Consider the following 20,276-nt stretch of genomic DNA (forward strand, 5'->3'; position numbering starts at 1 on the left):
ACGGCGGAACTACATGGCGGAACTACATCCGTCTCCTTCCGCCGAGCGCGCGCTCTCTCTCACGCGCGCCGCAGCGGCCGCTTTGTCAGCTGAGAGGGATCTCTCCGCGCGGAGCCATTGCGACAAACGGGGCCGCACTGCGCGTGCGCCGCCGTTCGCCTCCGCGAGCACGTGCAGCGGCAGCGGGGGGGAGGAGGGGGGAAGCGGGGGGGGACCCGGCCCGACTGACAACCCCCCCCCCGCGGGCGTTCGTTCACAGCCCTGTCCCCGCAGTAAAACGGCAGAATTCACTACAAAACCTGCGGCTGTCCGCTTTCTTTTCAGACGGCTGAAAACCAGCAGTGTCAGGGCTGCTATTCTGGGATACGAGGAGCCCGGGGACAGCTGAAGGCTCCAGTTAGCAAGTTTGGAGCGCAGGGAGTAATTGCAACTTAAAATTAACCAACGGGGCAGCTGCTTGCTGCAGGGGAGGCGAGGCAGGGAGCGTGCAGGCTGGGATCAGGCTGAGAATGCGCTCGCACTGCGCTCCCCACCAGCGACCATCCCTTCAATGCATCGTGGTTATCAAACAAAGCGCGGGTGTTTTATTCCGAGCAGCCTTTCTTTTCCCCTGACGGGCATGCACGAATCCAACAGAAATTATTTTACATCTATTAAAACGAAGAACAAATGGACGGCGGCCTTCATCGGGATTCCGGAGCTGCTAAAGGTCAGCACAGCCCCAGGCTTCAGCTCGCTGTGCACCATTTCCTCAGTCTCGTGTTTTACAGCCGATTAAAACACTACAAATACTCATACAATATCCAATATCACACGAGAAGGCTGCTCCTCGTTAACGCGGCACAACGCTGTTCCTCGGATTGAAGTGGGCCGTCAGAAACCCAGGAGCTGGGAGCAGCTCAGGTGGCGGTCACTGCAGGGACAAGGAGTCCCCAGGCCGTTATTCATCAGAGTCCAGGTCGCTGTCTCCTGCGATGGAGTGAAAATCCTCGCTGTCCTCCTCATCCTCAGACAGGTGGACCTGGCTTAACACGCTCGGTCCGCAACGCTGTTCTTCTTCTTCTTCCTCTTCCTCGGAGATCTCGTACCCCCCGATGCTGCTGAAGCTCGTATCCCTTGTGTTGGACTTCGGGTCTGGCTCTTCGTAGCTGCCGTAACTAGAAAAAAGAGCACGCTTGTATTATGCCACGTCAACAATTCCGTTTAACTCCTGTGGAAGGTCCCTGGCTCGAATTCCTCGAGGAACAACGCGGAACCACTGTGCGCTTCCGTTCTGACAGCGGTCAGCTGTGTCAAGTAGAAACCCAGCTCTCCTGAACCAACTCACTACCAGCATCCTCACCCTGCCCCGATGTACTCAGGGCAGGAAAAGCAACTGACTGCTCCAATACCTTCTATCTGTCCTCTTCCCTGGAGATAGAAAGGCAGCGTTACAACAGCCATCACACCACCAGCATCTCACAGCGCCCATTGCTGAGGCATGGGGCTGGGCAGACCATTCACCTCACCCAGTACAGCCCTTCTTATGGGGAAGTTTTGATCATCTCTGCTAGACAGAGCTCGCCTGTACAACAGTTTTAGGCCGACAGTAACAGCACTGAGGTACTGAGCTCCACAGATGGAAAAAGAACGGAGAATCTAACGGCAACACTCTACGGAATGGACAGACCAGGAAAAGTCAGTCAGTATTTTCTCGAGCTGATGCAGCAAATAAAGTGGATATTGTTATCTTTGCCATTTTCTGAGAATGGAACTCCTTCCAAAATGCCTATTCCTATTCTTTTGTACGTCAGCTTCCTTCCAAGGAAGGAAATGCTTATTCTTTGAGGAAAAAAAAAAACACATGTCAAGTTAATCAGCTAAATCATCTTGAACTTCAAAGGCACCTCAATTTCTGAGATAATCTATCACAAGTTTTACTTGCATTGCCTTCAAAAACCACTACGCAAAGGAAATTGTTTAACTTACAAGGAACAACATTTTTCATTAGAGTGTGAAAGCAAAACCAATTTCCTATCAAGAAGTTTACTGCAATTATGTCCACAACACTAAAACAAGTGGCAGAATAACTTAAAATACACACTAGATATTGTTTAGCTTTTTACAATAACCACTTCAGAAACCTTTAAGAGAACAGACTTTGCTTTGAGAAAATCATTATTTTAACAAGATTCTTAGCTCTAATTACCTGATATTACTGTCCTCCATAACCTGAGATGTCTCCCCACCATCACCTTCATAAGACATCATGCTTTCTTCATTGTCCATGCCCATTCGTGTGTTCTCTTGAAGAACGTGAGGCTGTTTAGGTCTCACTGCATTGGTTTCCACATCTGAATCACTGCCACTCTCACTGAGCTGGATAGCTGTGTCATAAGCCAACATTTGGTTATAAATCAACTGTTTTGTTCTGTCAGATACATACACAATGTATTTCTTTAAAGGATACGACGTTGACTTAAGTCACACATGCAAACTAGTATGTGGAAAATGTACTAGTAATGATATCTGGGAGGTCATACCTCACTGAATACCCATTTCTGATGCTATTCAGAAACAACCTAATTACCCCTACTACTCAAGAGGCCTTATTTGTCAACGCTGAATAACTTTCCACCATTACCCCTTTGTAAGTTTCAGAAGCTATCTCCAAAAATGACCACATTTTGATGCATGACAACTTCTTTAGAGAAAGAGGGAAAAAAAAAAAATCAGAAGACCCTTCAGACTCATTTTGCAGTGCTCAGTAACACTGGCCACACTACTTCATAACAAAATCAAAGCTGTGCTTTCACTAAGCTCTGCCCAATTCCGCTATGCACACCAGCTATTGTTCCAGTCTTTTCTGAACCATTTGCAGTTTTACCTTATGAAATACAATCAAATAGATCTCATCTTAACTCTGCTTCCTTCTGTGTCCATACTCATAACACTCCTGTTCTGCTTTAAGTTCCATTTACATTCATTTATTTTTCATCTTGCCCTTTAGGATCTTCCTTTGTGACTATTAGGGCACTTGGCCTACGTGTTCCAATTATGCTTTCTGCTCTCTACAGTACCTTTTTGTGATGGAAATGTAAGAAGATTAGCTGCATTTGTGAACAATCAGTTCTATTCAACCTTTTTACATAAAAAGGGAAACGTACACGAGAAAGGATTATCTCCTTCTTCGTCACTCCCATCATCATCATCCTCTCCATCTGACATGAGCAGATCTTCATACAGGACACTGGCCTGAGGCTGCTGGGCTGATCCTTCTTCTTCATCAGCAAGGTCACCATCTGCATCTTCAACTTCCTAGGCCATACAGAATAGGGATGGTGAGATCAAACAACACAGACATCACTGCCATTTCCAGCACATGCATATAATTTAAAACATGGTTCACTCAGAATTGTTCTCTCAGCGCACAATGATCGTATTTAAAACTACATTTAAGTGTCTAGCTGTTGCTATGAATACTGCTGCCTTTCAGGGTGCCAGACACAGTAGACAACCCTTATATGATGGAGATTTCTACCACAAGGATGCAAGTTAACACAAGTTAACATGTAGACTGTGGCTGGGATTTCTGTAAATATACTCACTGGGGCTGGAGTCTTAGGTTTCCCATCATCATCCTCATCAAACCCTTCAATATCTACGTCAGAGTCTTCCTCGCCCAGCCTACCTCGCCCTTGGCGCATCTGAATGGAGAACACAAATAGCAATACCATTGAGGAAGGCACTATTGGACGTGAGCCAAAGGTATGACAGACATCCAGACCACAATGGTGGGCAAGGAAACGAGAGGAGGGAGGAGAACAAGGATCATTGCTCTTTATTCTAAGAGCAGAGAGCACACAGTCTCCACATACCGTTACTCTGCTGTGCTCAGCTGTGAAAAGGAAATCTCCAGCCTTAAAAGTGCCAGAGTTCTTTGTTTACCTAGATATTGCTGGAAAAGACCCCTAGATCTTACAAAGTGAACGTTTTCACAGGACATTTTCAAAGCAGATGCAGTTTCCATCAAATCGTCTCCTGCCCTCCTCTCCCATTCTTCTCCCAGTCACCGTAAGTACAAGGTAGAGAGAACATGCAGGTTCTGTCCCAAAGACTATAAATTGGATGGCTACAGAAAACCTGATGACTTTCAAATCTAGAAGAAAGCATTCCCAAAGCCACAGACAGCCTAAATATTCAATGGAATTGTTCGTATTCAACCTCTGTTGGTCTCGATTGTTCCAGAATAGCTCCCACTAGTCTTTCTGGTATCAGCTTCAATCTCATGGCACTCCTTACCTCCTTCCCCCTCCTGATCATTTATTTTCATGCCCCTATTACTTTATCTCCTTCTGCTAGTCCTTCTCCACTAACATACTTTTTTCGTTGTTGTTGTTAATAACATAAAGACTAAGAAAAATATCTAGTTACTGTAGCCAGTTCATTCATTGTGATTTAATAGCTTTAAGGTGTCAGTGGTTTTGTGGTTTTTTTTTTTCCTTTTACAATTACAGCGTATCCACAGTGGAAGCCATCTCTTCCTAGGTGTTCATACAGCTTCTAATCATCACTGGATGCAAGCACAATAAGTTAATTATCATCCTCCAAAACTGTAGAATACACTTCACCATTTCCCTGTTCAGAACCTACAATGGATTGCATATTAGCAGGCTGCAGCTTGAGTCACCAGGTTTCTACTCCCAGAAGTAGTGAGGCAAACAAACAGCTGGCCTTAGGCAAAGTCTTTTGCAGCTTTTGATTCTCTACTCTTTGATTTGCAGTGTTGAAATTCCCAGTGCTCTTTACATTTTTCTTTTTCTTTCAGAGCAGTCAAACTGAAGGAGATTGCACAGTTTTTGAAACGTGTTCCCATCTCTGCCTGGGAAACCTGCTGATCTTTGTCACCTCTTCCCTGCCAAGTGATGACCTCCTTTTGGTGATTTGCTCACACAGCCCATTTCCCCACCCACATGAGAAGATGGAGGATTCTGACCAGAGTTCTTTGCTTCTTTGGGGTTGCGTCCATAGCAGACAAATTGCTCTCATATTGACAGACTGAAGCATCACATGACGCACTGAGGGAAGTGCTGGTATCATACAAATCAGATGCCAAAAGCATACATGGAAACAGGAGATGTGTCAGCTCAGTGTCTGAGAACGTTACAAGTACCTTGAGAGCCAAGGCTCAAGAACTAAATGCAAAATGCATTCCTTTGGCACAGTGTTTATATTATTAAACACTGGTTCATCAAGATAAGCATTTATTCTTAAAAGAATGAACGTGGTAAAACAGTGGCTCACAATCTCAGGTTTGAGGTTTGCCAAATAGATTTTAAAACAGAAGGCAGCACAATCCTGCAGAGCTCAAAATTGTAAATGGACTCTAAAAGGATTAGACAGATCTATAGAGAATAGGCCCCTCTGCAGCTCAGAAAGATAACGGTCCATGTGCAGCTCCAGCTGAAGGTGCCTGGGCTGCCAATTGCCTGAGGATTCAGTGTAAGCATCATTTAATGTTGGCATCCACTCACTCCTGGTCCCTGCCAGAGTCAGAAGACTTGGTGACATCAACCCTTGGTTTGACTTAGTATGGCCCATTTCATGTTTCTACAATGGAAGTGGTACAACCACAAACACTGCTATTGCAAGTGGAAGAAAACTACTTTATCACATATGAAACAGTTAAGCTTCACCTTTCAACCAATTCTGTGTCAATCACTGTCTCAAGAGTCCCTAAAATTAACATGAGAGAGACAAATGGAGGTTTGGATAAAGTGCTCTAAAAGCCTCTAGTTTGCATTCAATTAGCTTTTGAGGAGTTAATGAGGAACTACAGATCAGGATTTTGATGAAACACCCTTATAACACAGTTCTAACATCATGACAAGCCTGAAAGTGTCAAGAGCAGAAGCAATACCACTTAAATTAGGCAAAACAGGCTTTAAGAATTTAAACAGACACGTAACCTACACACAGCTCTCTACTTGCTGCATTTGCTTTTTATATTCTGGAATCCAACTCCTGAAGACACATATGGGGAGATAAGTATGAGTCACCAGGACTACATCTGAACTAAAGCCAAGCAACCATCAGCAGACCTGCCATCTGTGACAAGTTTGGGAGCGTAGGAAGTGGGAGCGCACCTCCAGCCAAGAAGCACAGGGAAAGGGTGGCCATCAGATGACAAGGTCAGGGGAGGAGCTTCCTTCAGCAAACAGAGGGGAAGAGCAGACAGCTAATTAGCAATTTTCACTGCTCAGACCTCATTTCCTCCCTCAACTTGGAAAAAAAAGAATCAGAACAGATAGCACTGTTCTTGGGAAGGAAACCATCAGATAGAGAATAGAATGGTATTTTTGTCCCTCTTTCTCTGAAGTATTGGGATAGTCCTCAATTCCATCTAATCCTGTTTGAAATGTTAAAGCATATTAAATATTCCCCCCGAATTGTTTGTAGACTGCTATCCTGGCTCCAGCCCTGTCATCTTTGTATATCTTTGTATATGTACTGCCCAAACAAATTTTAAGCTTGTTTTTCTTTTAAAAAATAATCTTGATAGATGCTTAAATTGTTCTTGAACATCAAGACCCTCTTTTCTGCTCTAACTAAAGCTAAATACAACCTTCCAGATGAAATCACACCAGACATGCACAGAATAGAAAAATTAGTCAGCTACTGTTGGGAAGAACAGCTGCAAAGAAAGCTTTGCTCTGTCTTCCCACACTGAGCACGCAACATTTAGATTTTGATCATTCGCTCTTGGTCTGTACAGAGTAACTGACACACACACCGCTGTTTGCTAATACAACAGTAATGAAGACTCAAAAGTGTTACTTCCATCAGAGGCAAAGCAGAAAAATGAAAAGAATCTCAAAGAATGGAGAAGGTATGGCCTGGTGACCACAGTAGGCATTCTTTGCTCACAGTAATCAGCCTCTTCAACAACAGCCTCACGAAACAGCTCTTCTGGCTTCTTCTCCAGCTACAGTACTGACGTTTTTCCTCATGTTCTCCTTACCTTTTCACTGCTTGCCTTAGAGTTCCTAACTGCTCCATTTACAGTTTCTGAATTTGCATCCAACATTCAGTTGTACCTGACTATACCTAGCTCATTTTAAAATCATTTTTGCAAGCTGCTGGGTAAACTGTCATCTTTGTCTTAGGTGTCTCCTCCTCTGAGGCAGTATAACTGCTTCTAGCATTTATCCTTAAAAACAGCTGTAAGCACAACATCCAACAAGACAGTCTACTAAAAGATAGACTGTAGATAGATTGAGAACAGTAAGCGAGAGGCAACTCTAGATCAAATATTCAGGAGAATGAAATTTAAAAACAGTGAGAACTTTGCTTGGACACTTACCTGTGGAGTGTAGGGACCTGGGGTCATAGGATCAAGACTTTCCAGATCTGCCTCCTCCAGTGCTGCTTCCTTAGCAGTAGAGATGTCTCTCTCAAGTTGAGTCAGGTGCTCATCATACTAAGAACAAAGAAGCTTGCTAAGGTTACAGAAGAGAAAACTCCAAACATACAAAAATATTGCAATAGACTTGTTTACATACCTCAGCTAAAGTTTGATAACAGATGTTTACGATCTCCTGGGCTGTTTTTGTGTACTGACTGTCTGGCCCTGTAATAATAAACAAATCTCTTTATGCTTTCTGACATTTGTTCAGCATCAGCTGCTGAGACAGAAAGACTGGATTTGGTTACACAGCTCTCGTGAGACAGGTGCCCAAGTCCCACTGCTTTCTGATCTACAGAGAAACAAAGTGGGGTTCACGTTCAGCTAACAATGAGCAAGCAGTTTGTTCCAGCATCACTATTTGGGAGATAAAAGGTTGTACCCTGTCAAACTCAAGTAAATTCCCAGAAACAATTCACTAAAACAGAAATGTATAGGGTTACAAACAGTAAATAAGGCACCACTGGCAGTGAAAATATCACTGTTTAAGCATCTCCTTTCTCAGCAAGAAAGGAAAGCAACAATCAAGTTCACTTTTCACAGCTTCAGGCTCCGACAGCACAGCAGAACAGGTGCCCAGATGCATTCATTTAAGGACAGAAGAAGACTGAAGCCCTATTTTCACCACCTACCATTGTACTTAATGCTGTTAGCAAGGACGAGGTTAACATCATCCAGGAAAGTCTCTCTGTTCTGGTATTTGTGTTTGGAGATATTCTGCAAGAGATTGTTACCCATTAAGTAACCAAGACTGAACGCTCCTCAATTGGCTGCTTAGATCAGGCTACACACCTTGCAGATAGTCTCCAGATCCATCGGATTAGCGATGACCTTGTAATAATCCGGAACAAACTTTTTATTAACTGGATGATGGAATGGCCAAGACTGAAAGAAAGAAAACAGATGCAACTGCAGCGCCCAGCAAGAACAATCATTATTAGTACAATAAACTTAGGTCTAATCTCACAGCGGGGCTACAATAATCCACCGATTTAACAGCTCTGTGTGGTGTGAAGGCATAGAAATACTCTACGATCTTATTCTAAATATCAGAAATGGTAACAAAAAACATGGGATCAACAAAGTTTTAAAGGGGACAGGTCGTCAGTCTAACCACTTCATGCTCTTGTTTCTTACTCCATTCAGTCACAGCATACATTATAGATAGGACATCTTATTAGTTAAGCTTAAGGGTTTTACTACAACGCTAGGTGAAGTTGATCAGTGAGAAATGAGAATGAGTTTGGTTTGCACCCGTAAACTGCATCTTTGCAGAGTGCTTTGAGACCAAGTGCTACAAATCAGCAGGAGAAAAATATGTTTTACAGTGAAATTCCTTAACGAAGACCAACGATTTTCTACTAAAGAGAGGAAGACATTGGCATCATTAAGGATTAAGAGCAGCAGAAAAAGGACAGGAACAGTGTCTTCACTTGTGGGCCAATGCTCCAGTGAAAGGGGTCAGTACAGATCTGTCTGCCAGTCAGAAAAACACAATCCAGCACCCTGACACCACACGCTTTTTTCACAGAGCCTTAACAGCCACAAGATGTATATACAGCCACTGGACTACAGTCAGCATGTTTTGCACATCATGCTCATGCGTACAAACACTGAAGCTACTTACATCTGGAACTGCCATCATCTTTTGAGTGACAATGTTATCCAAAATGAAGGAAAAGGCCACTTGGTCATCGTCGTCCAGGAGGGGATTGATTGCTTTTTCTAATCGAGCCAGTTTATCTTCTTTCTGCAATAACAGTAAGGAAACTCAGTGGCTGACCCTAGACTAATAACTGTTATTATCAGGATCCTCTGTACCAAAGAAATCCCCATTCCGTTTTTTATGAAGAATCTTGTAATTAAGAGAGGGAAATAACCTAGATGTAAGCCTTCACACAAGGTAAAGTAACTAGAGTAATGAACAAGCATCTATTTTTTGAGAGAGATTCCAGGTGAACTGTAGAAAATTGTAAAAATTCAAATACTCCTTACAAAAAAAAAAACCAACACAGAAAGTTCCCTTATTCTTCTTTCCTTACTAAAGCCTTGTGTTTTGCCTACCCATGACCTCTATCCTCAAGCACCCCCAACCATCCCTCCCTCTCCACTCTGGTCCCAGCTCATTCACAAGACTTGCCTCCTTCAGCTTTTCATCACACAGATCCAGCATGGACTGAGATATCTGGGTCAGTGAGTGCTTGGGCCCTGCAAACACACGGCAGGAACAGTGAGATAACTCTGGCCCTGATGGAAGCTTTCAGAACTCAGCAACACATCAGTGAACACCTCCTGATGATGTAATATTTCAAAGAATTAAAAAGACCGCTTTCATAACAACATGAATTAATCCTTACTCCTAAGCATCACTGCTTATGTTTCAACTACAGCTGGGAGTCTGTTCTCAAATATATCCTTAACACACACGATAACTAAAGTTTAGTATGAGTTTTATGAGATAAAAGGTTATTTGTAGCAAATATTCACACTTCTAGTGTATATTTTGTTAAGTTTTAAGAAGCTCTATGGGAAAGCAGCTGTGCCTGTGGAATACTGGCTGCTAAGGCTTCCAACTCTCCCAAAATTTCAAGGTATAAGTCTTAAAATGTCTATTTGTTTCATTAAATCCAGTCAGTAGAGCAGAACCACTGAGAAAGTCAAGATGAACATTTAAAAAATACTCTGAAAACCAAAAACACTGCTTTAAATAATTCCACGGTACACGAAAACGAGTATTTGCAACAGAACTATGAAAGAATATCTCTTTAATTAGGATAAAACAAGGAGTTAGCTGTTGAAATAATAAAGGAAGCAGTAAAGGCATGAAACAAGTGCCACTAGTGTCACCCCAGCTGCTGTACAGCCCAGAGAGAGATTCAGTGCAGCTAGAAAATGTTTAGCTGCCAAATGAGTACGTTCTGGACAAAGATTTTTCTACCAGCAGTCAGCATACAGTTGACTTACAGTTGCTCAGTGAACTGGCACCTTTTCCTAACAGCTGCATTATCTACTTCAGCATCTATGCTTGTTATTTCTTTTCATGCAAGCTTTCTGACCTTTCCAATTAGGAAAAAAATTACTGCAACCAAGAACCAATAAGTGTAAAATCATTACGGTAAACTCTACTCAGAGCTGCATATTCTAAAGCAATAGCTCTAAAAGGTGTCAATGATTCTTACTGGATAGATTTGATAGATCGTATTTGAAAGATTCAATGTGTGCTTCACTAAAGCATGTCATCGAGAAAATAAGTTCACATTATTCCTAAAAGAAATAGATTCATCTCTCATACAAGTACAAAACACTAGCAAAAACAGTTTCCCTGCATTGCTAACAGCTTACCATTGTACGTTGCACTGTTCTTAACAATCAGCTCCAGGTGTTCTCTGAACTCCTCCCTGGAAGGATATTGCCGCTTACGAACGTTTTCACGCAAGGTCTGCAAATCCATAGGCCGAGTAATAATCTTATAATAATCTTTGACAACTTTTGGATTTACTGGCGTGTGAAAGGGATATGTCTGAGGACGAGAAGAGAAAAAGGAATGCTTATTAACAAAGCACTAGTACAGTCAATCTCAATTTAATCTCCACGGGCACTGAAGCAGAAAGTTTTTAAGCAATCAGTTCTTTAATTGCATCAAGGAAAATAAGATGAGCTCAGCTATTTTTTTCTTCTACAAAATGTTCTTTAATACCATTATTGAAAGGATTCTCAGGTGCAGTGTTTGTTTATGCAGAACAAAAGTTCTTTCTATTCTTCTATCAGCTGCCTTCATTGCAGGATAAATCGGTGCTCGGGGACATGATTTAGCAGTGGGTTGTTAGAGCAGTATGGTTAGGCTGCGGTTGGACTTGATGATCTTGAAGCTCCTTCCCAACCTGAGCAATTCTATGATTCTATGATTCTATGTGTCATAATAGCAGAGAGCAATTAGAAAAATGTTAAAAGTTCTGAGGAAAAGATATTTCCCAAATCTCTCCAGCTGACACAGGAAGGTAGAACAAATAAATGATTCCTTTCTTGCTAGAACACCATCACCACTTTCCCAAGGCTCAAAAGCCTTACAAAGTAAACAACCCAGACAATCCATGCTGATTGCTGAGCTTTCCCAAACAACACTTGCAACACAGTAACACAGAAAATAAGAAGGAAAACAAGGAGTACTGGTTTAGACTCCCCACAGGTAGCACAGATGGTGCAGTGGGAAAAGAAGTGGCATATTCATCTCAGGAAAGACTTGCATCATTCTGGTGTATAATCCATTTTAACTGTGTTGCTCAAGAAGGTTTTTGGTCTCTTAGCTTAGACTTACATTAGGAAGATCCCTCATATCATTGATGATGCCCTCCAAGATGGACGACAGCGTCACCATGGGATCCGTTCGTCGTCGGTGGATGGATTTATGAGGACGCTTAAGAAAAAAGAGGCAGAAAAGTTAAGGCAGCTCTAAAATGCAAAGTATTAACCTACAGAAGCCGTAGGCAATTCAGTTTACTAATGTTCTGGGTAGGTGTCTGTGGTGTGTGCTGAGGATGTGCAGAAGTAAAGGAACTGTCCAGCTGGTACAAACAGAAACAGAGATGCTGCAGTCAGCTCAGTGACACATTCACTCACATTCAGGTAGTCACAGTGGACAGTTGTCCCTACTCGTCGCTTCTTCTTTGGAGGAAGCTGCTGCTTAGGAAACTTCAGGACCAGTGATTTCCTGCGAACCTCATCCGCACTAGTTAAAAAAAAAAAAAAAAGAAAACAGCATAAAACTTTCTCTTGTGATCCAAGCCCATTTTCCCTTCCAAGCCAATATTCCCTTAACATTGGCCATGGTCAATGACAGACACTATCAAAATACAGTAGTTATGTTCTATGTAAAGTCCTGTCACTTCATTCCCGTGATTAATACGCATGTGAATATTCAACTTCTTCCCTTACCTCTCTATCAGTTGCTTTCCAAGGACAATTTTTGTTCCTTCTACTTTGATGAGTTCTTCATTATCATTGTGAATGACTGTTTTTTCCAGCTCTTCTTCCTGCTCTTCTGTCATTGCAACAGGATTAGAAGGTGGGGCATTTGTTTGGTAGTAAAGAGGGCAGAACTTATTAGTCCTCATATGGCCAATTGCACCACACGCTCCACATTTCAGCTACAAAGATATAAGAAAGGTGGCAGGTCAGAATTCATACTTAGACTCCCAGTCTTGAGGCAGAGGATCATTAAAATCCCTTAGACCTTTAGTACATCACAGAACAGAACACTTCTCCAATACCCAAGATTCGTTAGCACGCTTAACATATGGATATGCTTACTTTCAGGTCTGGACGTTCTTTCATTTTCTTGGGCTTCTTTTCTGGAGGGCCCTTGAGTTTCTCTTTTTCTTGGTTCCGTTTTAATCGTCGTAATTGTTCCTGGATCCTGCGTCGCTCCTTCCGCATCTCCTCCCGGTGCTGTTCATCAAACAGAGCAAACTTTCGACTGAAGGAGGAGAAGAAGAGAAAAAACACATAACAAATTTTTTTCTACTGAGTTGATGATTTACCACGTGCTCTTCTGTCAATACAACTTTCCTAGGATTTGAACCTCTATCGCAAAACTGGAGAAGCCAGAGTATCTCAGGCTAAGTTCTTTAGCTTCCAACACGATGAAGGTTATTTTAGAACTTCAGTTAAACACACAGTCTTCTAGCATAAACATACTATAAATAACGTTAAGGCTATGAAATAAGCTATTCATTTTTATTCAATCTTTATTCAACCTCTTTACACATTATATTACGCAGAATAACTGTATGACCAAACGTTATTTCTCTCCCCTAGAATCAAACAATGGACAAAACTCCTAATATCCTCTGCACGGACAGCCATGAAATCACCATTTCTCTGAATAATTACAGTGTCAGGCTTCTGCACTCACTTGTTTCACACCATTGGCTTCTTGGAGTTGTGTGCAGTTTTCACAAGCACCATTTCCAAAGGCTTCACAAAGAAAACAGCACCATGTCATGGGTCAGAGGACCAAAGCCATAACCACTTTAACCAACACTGCATGACTTTAGATGCCAAAGAAATAGAATGCCTGATGCCACTCTGCACAGTGTTTTGAATTTCACTTACTGAAAGTGCAGAAAAAAAGACCAGTGATACCTTGGCTCATTGCTAACACTGGAGCTTCTTAATGGGAGCCAAGGAAAAGGGTCTGCTACTCACAGAAGGCAGGTAGATGCTATAAAAGCAAACTAGAAAAGGGGAAGGATGGTTTCATGGCAGCTTTCCAAACTTCTGCAGCCAGCAGAGAAATGTTTGGACCTTATCAGGATTTCATTCCCTATTCCAATATCCCTCGCTCTTTGGAGCATTTAAAATTGAACCCCACTGAAGGAAAGTCTCCTTTGAAACAGCCACCAGGCCCTTCCTTCAACAGCAATAAAGCTGGTATTTCCAATTTAACTAAACTAGATTACATTTTTCCGTAAATACAAACCATTTATCGACACGGTTGCTTCCTCCTCACAATACTACGAAATAGTCGACAGGCAAAGAAAAAAAATAAATCAGATTGGTCTTACATGAACTCTTCATCTTTGGTCGTCCGTATGCGGCAGTAGGCATCAATGACAGAGGGCTTCCGAACCGTCTCACATCTCACGTATTCCTTCCCATCCTCGTCTCTAAACGTGCGATAGATCTTGAGGCGGCGGCCGGTGGCGGAGGAATTGAGGCTGGTTACCGAGGCAGTGTCATCATCTTTGTGAGAGCTTGCAGAGGCTCCTGAAGCTAATGGTACAAAGGAGTGCTTTATTACCCTCTACCTACCAGCTACAGACACGTCAGGTTCTCTGGCAGAATACACTTAAAATACACAGGTCTCCAGGATATCCAAGCCTGGCGACTGACCGAGGATCTCATTTACCTCCAATTAACAAATTCCACACTGCTATAGCACATAACAGACTGCGGTCTGCCCACATACTGGGTGTATCTGTTTCACACATAGTTGTGCATAAACACAAGATCCAATGAGAGTACCACAAACTGGTTGCAAGAACACCCTTCTACTTGTGAACACATCTTGAAAAAATTACTCAAAAAAAAAAAAAAAAAGAGGGAGGGGGAAGGGAGAAACAGCCAAAGCCACTGGGCAAAGACAACACTTCAAATGTATATCCAGCCAGTAAATCCTCAGAAGGAAAAAGCCCTAGATATGTGTCAATACTTTCACGTTCTGAAAGGCAGGACTAGTCACATTCTGGTTGCTGCAGTTACTTACACAGCCCCTTTTTGTCTCTCCTGTCCTTTTTGCCCCTGTCTTTGTCATTCCCACTGTCTTCTCCCAACAGCATCCTCTGCAACTCCTTTCGTTCCTGCTCCTCTCTCTCCCGAGAGAGCTGAGAACTAGTTTTCTTGTTCTGTAACATATTCTCAATGTTCTTTCCCATCTCTTCAAAGTCACTGTCTTCAGCTGAGCTGCTGTCTGTGTCGGTTGACAGGATCTCAGTGGATTCCAGAACCCTGAAACAGGAGGCACCTTGAACGTCAGTTACTTCTCAGAAATACAAAAGTAAAAACGACACAAAGGTTTCAAAGTTAATGCTGCAAATCTCTAATAAGCCTACTGTATTCCCTTCTCAGTCTTCTTGTAATCCAAATGTCCAAATTATCAGTTGTCTCAAGCCTGTCTTCTCCATCAACTCAATTTCTCTATCATCAACACTACTATATCACTATACACTATATAACACTAACATTATACACTACAGTAACACTACTATCAGCTCTTGAGCCACAGCAAGAAATAATTCATGAAAAGTCTGGCAGCCCTAAAGAATAGGACATAGAATTGTTAACTGTTACTCAGCAGAGTTATAGCAAAAGAAAGGAGAGGGGAAAAAAAAGGGAAAGAAAGAGAAGGAAATTGGTTGGTACATTGATCTGTGGAACCCCTCACGCTATTTCATGTGGCAGGCCACGTGACTCATTCTGCCTTTCCAAAAGGTCTACAACAGCAAAACACCAAAACCAAGCCTGAAGTTAACAGTAATGACCAAAGCCCTCTTTGTATTTTGTGGGCCCAACCAGATGGATCAACAACCATACCACTACATATCACAGAGCCCCAGGCACTCATAGTTCTGGACTTTCAAGGTGGGGACAGGGTGGGGATCACAGCTGCAAACATCAGATAAGAACTTACTTATTTTGCAAATCAAAAATGCGCTGACACTCCTCTTTGTATCTCTCTTGATGTTCTGCTACAGAAAACCGAGACCCACGTGCAAATTTGCTCATAGGGCCTTCCCCTGAACGAGCCTGCTCTGTAGACATGGTGCGTACCACATCAATTACTTCCCATCGGGACAGCTTTTTTATCTGTGGAGAGGAAGACAGAACAGAAATGGCTTTAGAGACATGCAACCGAGGTAGCTGACTGTGGATTTCAACTTTCTTACCATATGACTAGAAAAGCGTATATCCCTTCCACCATGTGTGGCTGAAACCATCAATGAAGAGAACTTTGTATTTTTCTGCTACAGGTTCAGGCTCACCTCCTCCTCAGGGACTCCAAATTTACGCAGAAGCTGTTTGGCATTTTTGAGAGAAAGTCGACGAAGATCAGCATCTGTCCCAGTTACTGTCTTTTTCACAGGCTGGGGCTCCTTATCATCCTGTTCAGAGAAAGATACAGCCTATGAACAACTTCACATAGAAATCTTTCCCAGGGCCATTTTCAGATGTTTTCTCCAACCAATACTCCATACTAATTCCCCTTCTCTTGCATGACTTCCCACTTACTGCTTCTTGTTCAACCTAACCTTGGCAACGATACCTTTTGCTGAGTTGGTTTGTTTGGAATCTTCACATAAGAAAATCCTTCACCACAGCCAGTAGGATCTGCTACACCAGTCACTTCTAGAAGACACTTGCCCTTCATAGCAGCAATGAAGGCTCGTGTGGTGTTCCATGGAGCCGTGCGCACCTGCCAGCAAGAAAAGAAACATGTCATAACAATCCTGCTACCACCACAGACAATTCCAAGCTTTTTATTTGCAGTTCTTCCACTCCTCTTTTTGATGCAGCACAGGATACAGTCGTCCTTCCAGGCCACAAGTGCACACTGCTGGCTCATGTGCAGCTTTTCATCCACCAGAACCCCCCAATCCCTCTCCACAGGGCTACTCTCAAGGACTTCTTCTCCCAGACTGTACTCATATCTGGGATTGCCCCGACCCAACTGCAACCCCTTGCACTTGGCCCTGTTAAACCTCATTAGGTTCACATGGGTCCATTTTTCAAGCCTGTTCAGGTCCCTCTGGATGGCACCCCTTCCTTACATCACTCTGATAAGTACCTCATCATCGATCTTCATTTGGAAATCCTCTTCATTCTCTTCTTCTGGTGCAAAGAAGGATTTCTCCCCATAACCTGCATCCTGCAGAAAAATATTATACAAGCCATATTTTTCCCCTCACAGTCCAGCCCTGTAACCTACTGCTTACTTTATGCTGCAGAGGTCCAGACAGAAATAGAAACACTTGCCTACAACTTTCCTTTGCTACCTTTGACCACAGCTAGCTTAACATCGAAATACCAGGCAGAAGTTCTTTGAGAACCTTTATATTCTTATCTCCCTTCTTACGCAGCAGAAAATTTAGCAAGTTGCCCAATTGTCAGGGGCCTAATTTGCCTACTATACAGCAAAATTAGTTTTAGGCTGAAGGTGTTTCCTAACCTCATCCTTCACAGAACTATTTGTCAGTAACTTACCTTATTGGCAACAAGGAACATTTACCTTCAGTCGCTGCTCAGCTGCAATCATGCTGTAGTAAGCACAGCACTGCTCTGGGGATACCATTGCTCTGATCTCTTCCTCTGTTGGCAATCTGAAATCTGGCTTTAAAACCCACCAGTTTGAGTCCATCCCTGAGAAATGCACAGATCAAACACGGAGTAGTATCCTACAAATATCGGATGCCATCATAGTTCTTACTGTATTTCAAGATTTGGCATCCTGCTGCAATGCCATTATGCAAGCATGACAAATCCAAAGTACCTGTACGTTTGAAATCAGCACAGAGCTTTAGCCGCTTTCGGATGCTGCTCTCTGAGTGTGAGGGGAAGGCCTTCTTGATATCCTCCATGCGAATCCTCCGAGGACGGTCTCTGCTTTTCCAGAAGAGGCGATAAATGAAAACCTACAAAACAAAACTCAAGTCCGAAGAAAGAATACAACAAAGCTGCAGAGACAGTGTAAACAACGCTATTCTTACACTACTTCAGACTTCCTACTGAAAACTCATTGTTTCTTGTTAAGTTTACCTAGTAAGGTTTTCCAAGCCACATAGCTGCTTCAAGTGCAGCCACTTTTGAGAACAACATGCAAAAAATAATCGCCTTGAAATTTTCTACATTACCACATCAGGAACGTCCATGCCTTGAACAGAAACTTGATTTCCCTAAAGACCCCTCAGATCCCCAAGCTACCTTCATCACATACCTGCAGAAAATCTCTGATATGGGTGTTTGCTCGTTTCGAGTTCGGACCAGGTACTTCATAAAGTGGGCACTCCTGACCAACGACAAAAATATCCACTAATTCTCGAACATAATAGCCTTGTCGTGTCCGGATAATCAGGAAATCTGTCTCAGGCATCTTATGTAAATAGATAGGGGCCCGGAAAAGGTTGTTTTCAAACGCCTAACAAGAGAAACAAATTGAAGTCTGAAAGTTAGGTTTTGATCAAATTTTCTCTAACACCATCTAGGAAAAACATCTCAAAAAGAAACCAAAACCCCCAATCATTCTAAGGGTGCACCATCATTAATAACACAGTGCATGTAGACATGAAGTCCTCTTTGGCTTGAACAAGTAGCATTATTAGTTCTGTGATTATTCTCTACTACAGGGCTTCATCTTATTTTCTTTTCCCGTGGTACAGTCGTGGACACAATTATTGCTGCCACAACAGCAACTAGCCTTAATTGGAATTGATTTATTTTCACAATTATCTTGGCTTCTGTAACCAGTTGTTCCTTACACCATTCTTAATTTGTCTCCTCATCTCAACTGCATGTATTTTAACAACACAGAAAGGCTCGTCATAGCAGAATTCTTCTCACCTGACTAGTATCCAGCTGACACCCAGCAGACAATTAACAGTGCAATTCTCAGAAAGAACACGCGCGTTTTTGCTCACACACCACGAATCATGATAAATCCATGTTTTCTATCCCCCTCCAACTCTGGCTTAACTGAATTTCCCAGCATTCAAGCAGGCTTAGCCTTCTGTTTAGACTTCTCTAAGAACAGAACTTCTAATGTCCTTACAGAGCAAAACAGGAAAGATTCACCTCCTGCAATTCCTACCATTCCTACAAAATGTTGAAAACCACACAACAGAGAGACATGAAAAAAAATAAATAAAGGCCAACAACTGCACTGTTATCTATGAACACAGAGACTTAAACCAAAAATTAAACCGAATCTGGCACACCTGTTTTTCTCACCTGCAGTAGCTGGCCTGGATGCAGAGAACCCAGGAATGGAGAAGTGTGACAATAAACAGTCTCTCCGTATTTACAGTCTGGAGCTCCCGGATCTTTGCCAGGTTTCTGCAACACGCAGTGAAAGTGCAATTAGCACACAGCAAGAGGCAGAAGAAAATTACTGTCCAACAGCAAAACTTATGCACTCACCCTTTTGTAGTAATTTTTTATCTTTGTTGCCATGCCAACCTGCATCATTAAAGGAGCGTTTTCCTCACTGTATTCAGCAAGAATGAGATCTCCATCCTTGCCAGTCAGGTCCTGCGGTGTGCGCATGAAAAACATTTCACCCCCACCAGAAGCCTGACGCTCCTGCTCTCTCATCTGTGCCAGTGAAAAGACAGCATGAGGAAAACAGCACGTTAAATAGATCTGCTGTGCAAATGGAGCCACAGCAGACACCATACACTGAGAAAAATAACTGTTACCTTCGCTTTCTTTTTTATGTGCTTCAGTAGAGGTTGCACGGCATGGGGCCCTGGCTGGGACAGGGCACCAAAAGAGTATTTCTTCAAGGGAGGCCGATGAAATTGTCGAAGCTTCATAGGACCCATATGGGTGGGAAAGAACGGCTGGCGAAGTTCCACTGCTGGAATAGAGTGCTAACACAGGAACAAAGTAGATATTAGGAAAGAATGACACACAGCATCTCAAGATCATCCTCCAATTTGGTTGATCCTTATATAACAGAACTTAGTACTATCTTTCAGGTCTGCTGGTAGTAATACCAGGGCATTCAAACTCACTTATTACCATACATGTTAACTCTTTGACAGAAAGTCAATATATATAAGATATATATATGATATATATCATATTTTCAGCTAGAAAGTTCATTACCAAGAGAATCCGTCTCTCATTCTATACTCAGTACTGCTGTGACTACCTGGATGATGTTGCCTCCAAAGGTTCCTCGAAGTCCCTGCTGCTTAGGGTAGTAAAACTCATCATTGGAGAGGTTCCAGGGATCCTTCACCTCTGGCTGAGACATGTTCTAATTCAATATTAAACAGAGAGTGAGACAGGTGTCAAATCAATCAATCAATCAGTCACTCCTTTCAGGTCATTCCCAACCTGCAAAACATTAAAGCTTATGCTAACCTGCTGTGGTTCTTCCTTTATGACACCTGTTTTTCCCAACAGTATTCGGCTCTTCTTTAGAGAAGATTCTTTCTTGTTTTCCTTGGATGGAGAGTTCAAAGTCATTTCTTCCTTTTCATCAGGAATTTCTAAAAAGACAAGTAAACACACTGTAGGCACTCCTCCTAGCGTCCCTTTTCAGTATCACAGCTTC

General features: G+C 42.5%; 1 protein-coding gene across 6 annotated transcripts in view; it reads right to left on the bottom strand.

Annotated features, from left to right (window-relative positions):
• The window catches only part of TAF1 (TATA-box binding protein associated factor 1), a 29,971-nt gene continuing 10,256 nt past the window's right edge, over positions 562–20,276 (bottom strand). For 4 of the 6 annotated variants that reach the window (XM_021406482.1, XM_021406480.1, XM_021406479.1 and 1 more), the window contains 29 exons: positions 20,084–20,211; positions 19,869–19,976; positions 19,411–19,584; positions 19,133–19,306; positions 18,944–19,048; positions 17,934–18,134; positions 17,490–17,631; positions 17,229–17,359; positions 16,788–16,868; positions 16,266–16,415; positions 15,985–16,104; positions 15,633–15,808; positions 14,709–14,950; positions 14,008–14,215; positions 12,752–12,917; positions 12,377–12,588; positions 12,062–12,170; positions 11,760–11,858; positions 10,787–10,964; positions 9,585–9,652; positions 9,072–9,194; positions 8,237–8,329; positions 8,077–8,161; positions 7,542–7,609; positions 7,343–7,459; positions 3,588–3,686; positions 3,147–3,297; positions 2,189–2,366; positions 562–1,157 (listed from right to left, as the gene is read on the bottom strand). In XM_021406482.1, the coding sequence (XP_021262157.1) occupies positions 941–1,157; positions 2,189–2,366; positions 3,147–3,297; positions 3,588–3,686; positions 7,343–7,459; positions 7,542–7,609; positions 8,077–8,161; positions 8,237–8,329; positions 9,072–9,194; positions 9,585–9,652; positions 10,787–10,964; positions 11,760–11,858; positions 12,062–12,170; positions 12,377–12,588; positions 12,752–12,917; positions 14,008–14,215; positions 14,709–14,950; positions 15,633–15,808; positions 15,985–16,104; positions 16,266–16,415; positions 16,788–16,868; positions 17,229–17,359; positions 17,490–17,631; positions 17,934–18,134; positions 18,944–19,048; positions 19,133–19,306; positions 19,411–19,584; positions 19,869–19,976; positions 20,084–20,211 (4,103 nt within the window). In that variant the 3' untranslated portion in view covers positions 562–940. The remainder of the gene's footprint in view (positions 1,158–2,188; positions 2,367–3,146; positions 3,298–3,587; positions 3,687–7,342; positions 7,460–7,541; positions 7,610–8,076; positions 8,162–8,236; positions 8,330–9,071; positions 9,195–9,584; positions 9,653–10,786; positions 10,965–11,759; positions 11,859–12,061; positions 12,171–12,376; positions 12,589–12,751; positions 12,918–14,007; positions 14,216–14,708; positions 14,951–15,632; positions 15,809–15,984; positions 16,105–16,265; positions 16,416–16,787; positions 16,869–17,228; positions 17,360–17,489; positions 17,632–17,933; positions 18,135–18,943; positions 19,049–19,132; positions 19,307–19,410; positions 19,585–19,868; positions 19,977–20,083; positions 20,212–20,276) is intronic. The other 2 variants (XM_021406483.1, XM_021406481.1) reach the window with 1 other exon arrangement.

The sequence above is a fragment of the Numida meleagris genome, chromosome 8, assembly GCF_002078875.1.
Source record: "Numida meleagris isolate 19003 breed g44 Domestic line chromosome 8, NumMel1.0, whole genome shotgun sequence".
NCBI lineage: Eukaryota > Metazoa > Chordata > Aves > Galliformes > Numididae > Numida > Numida meleagris.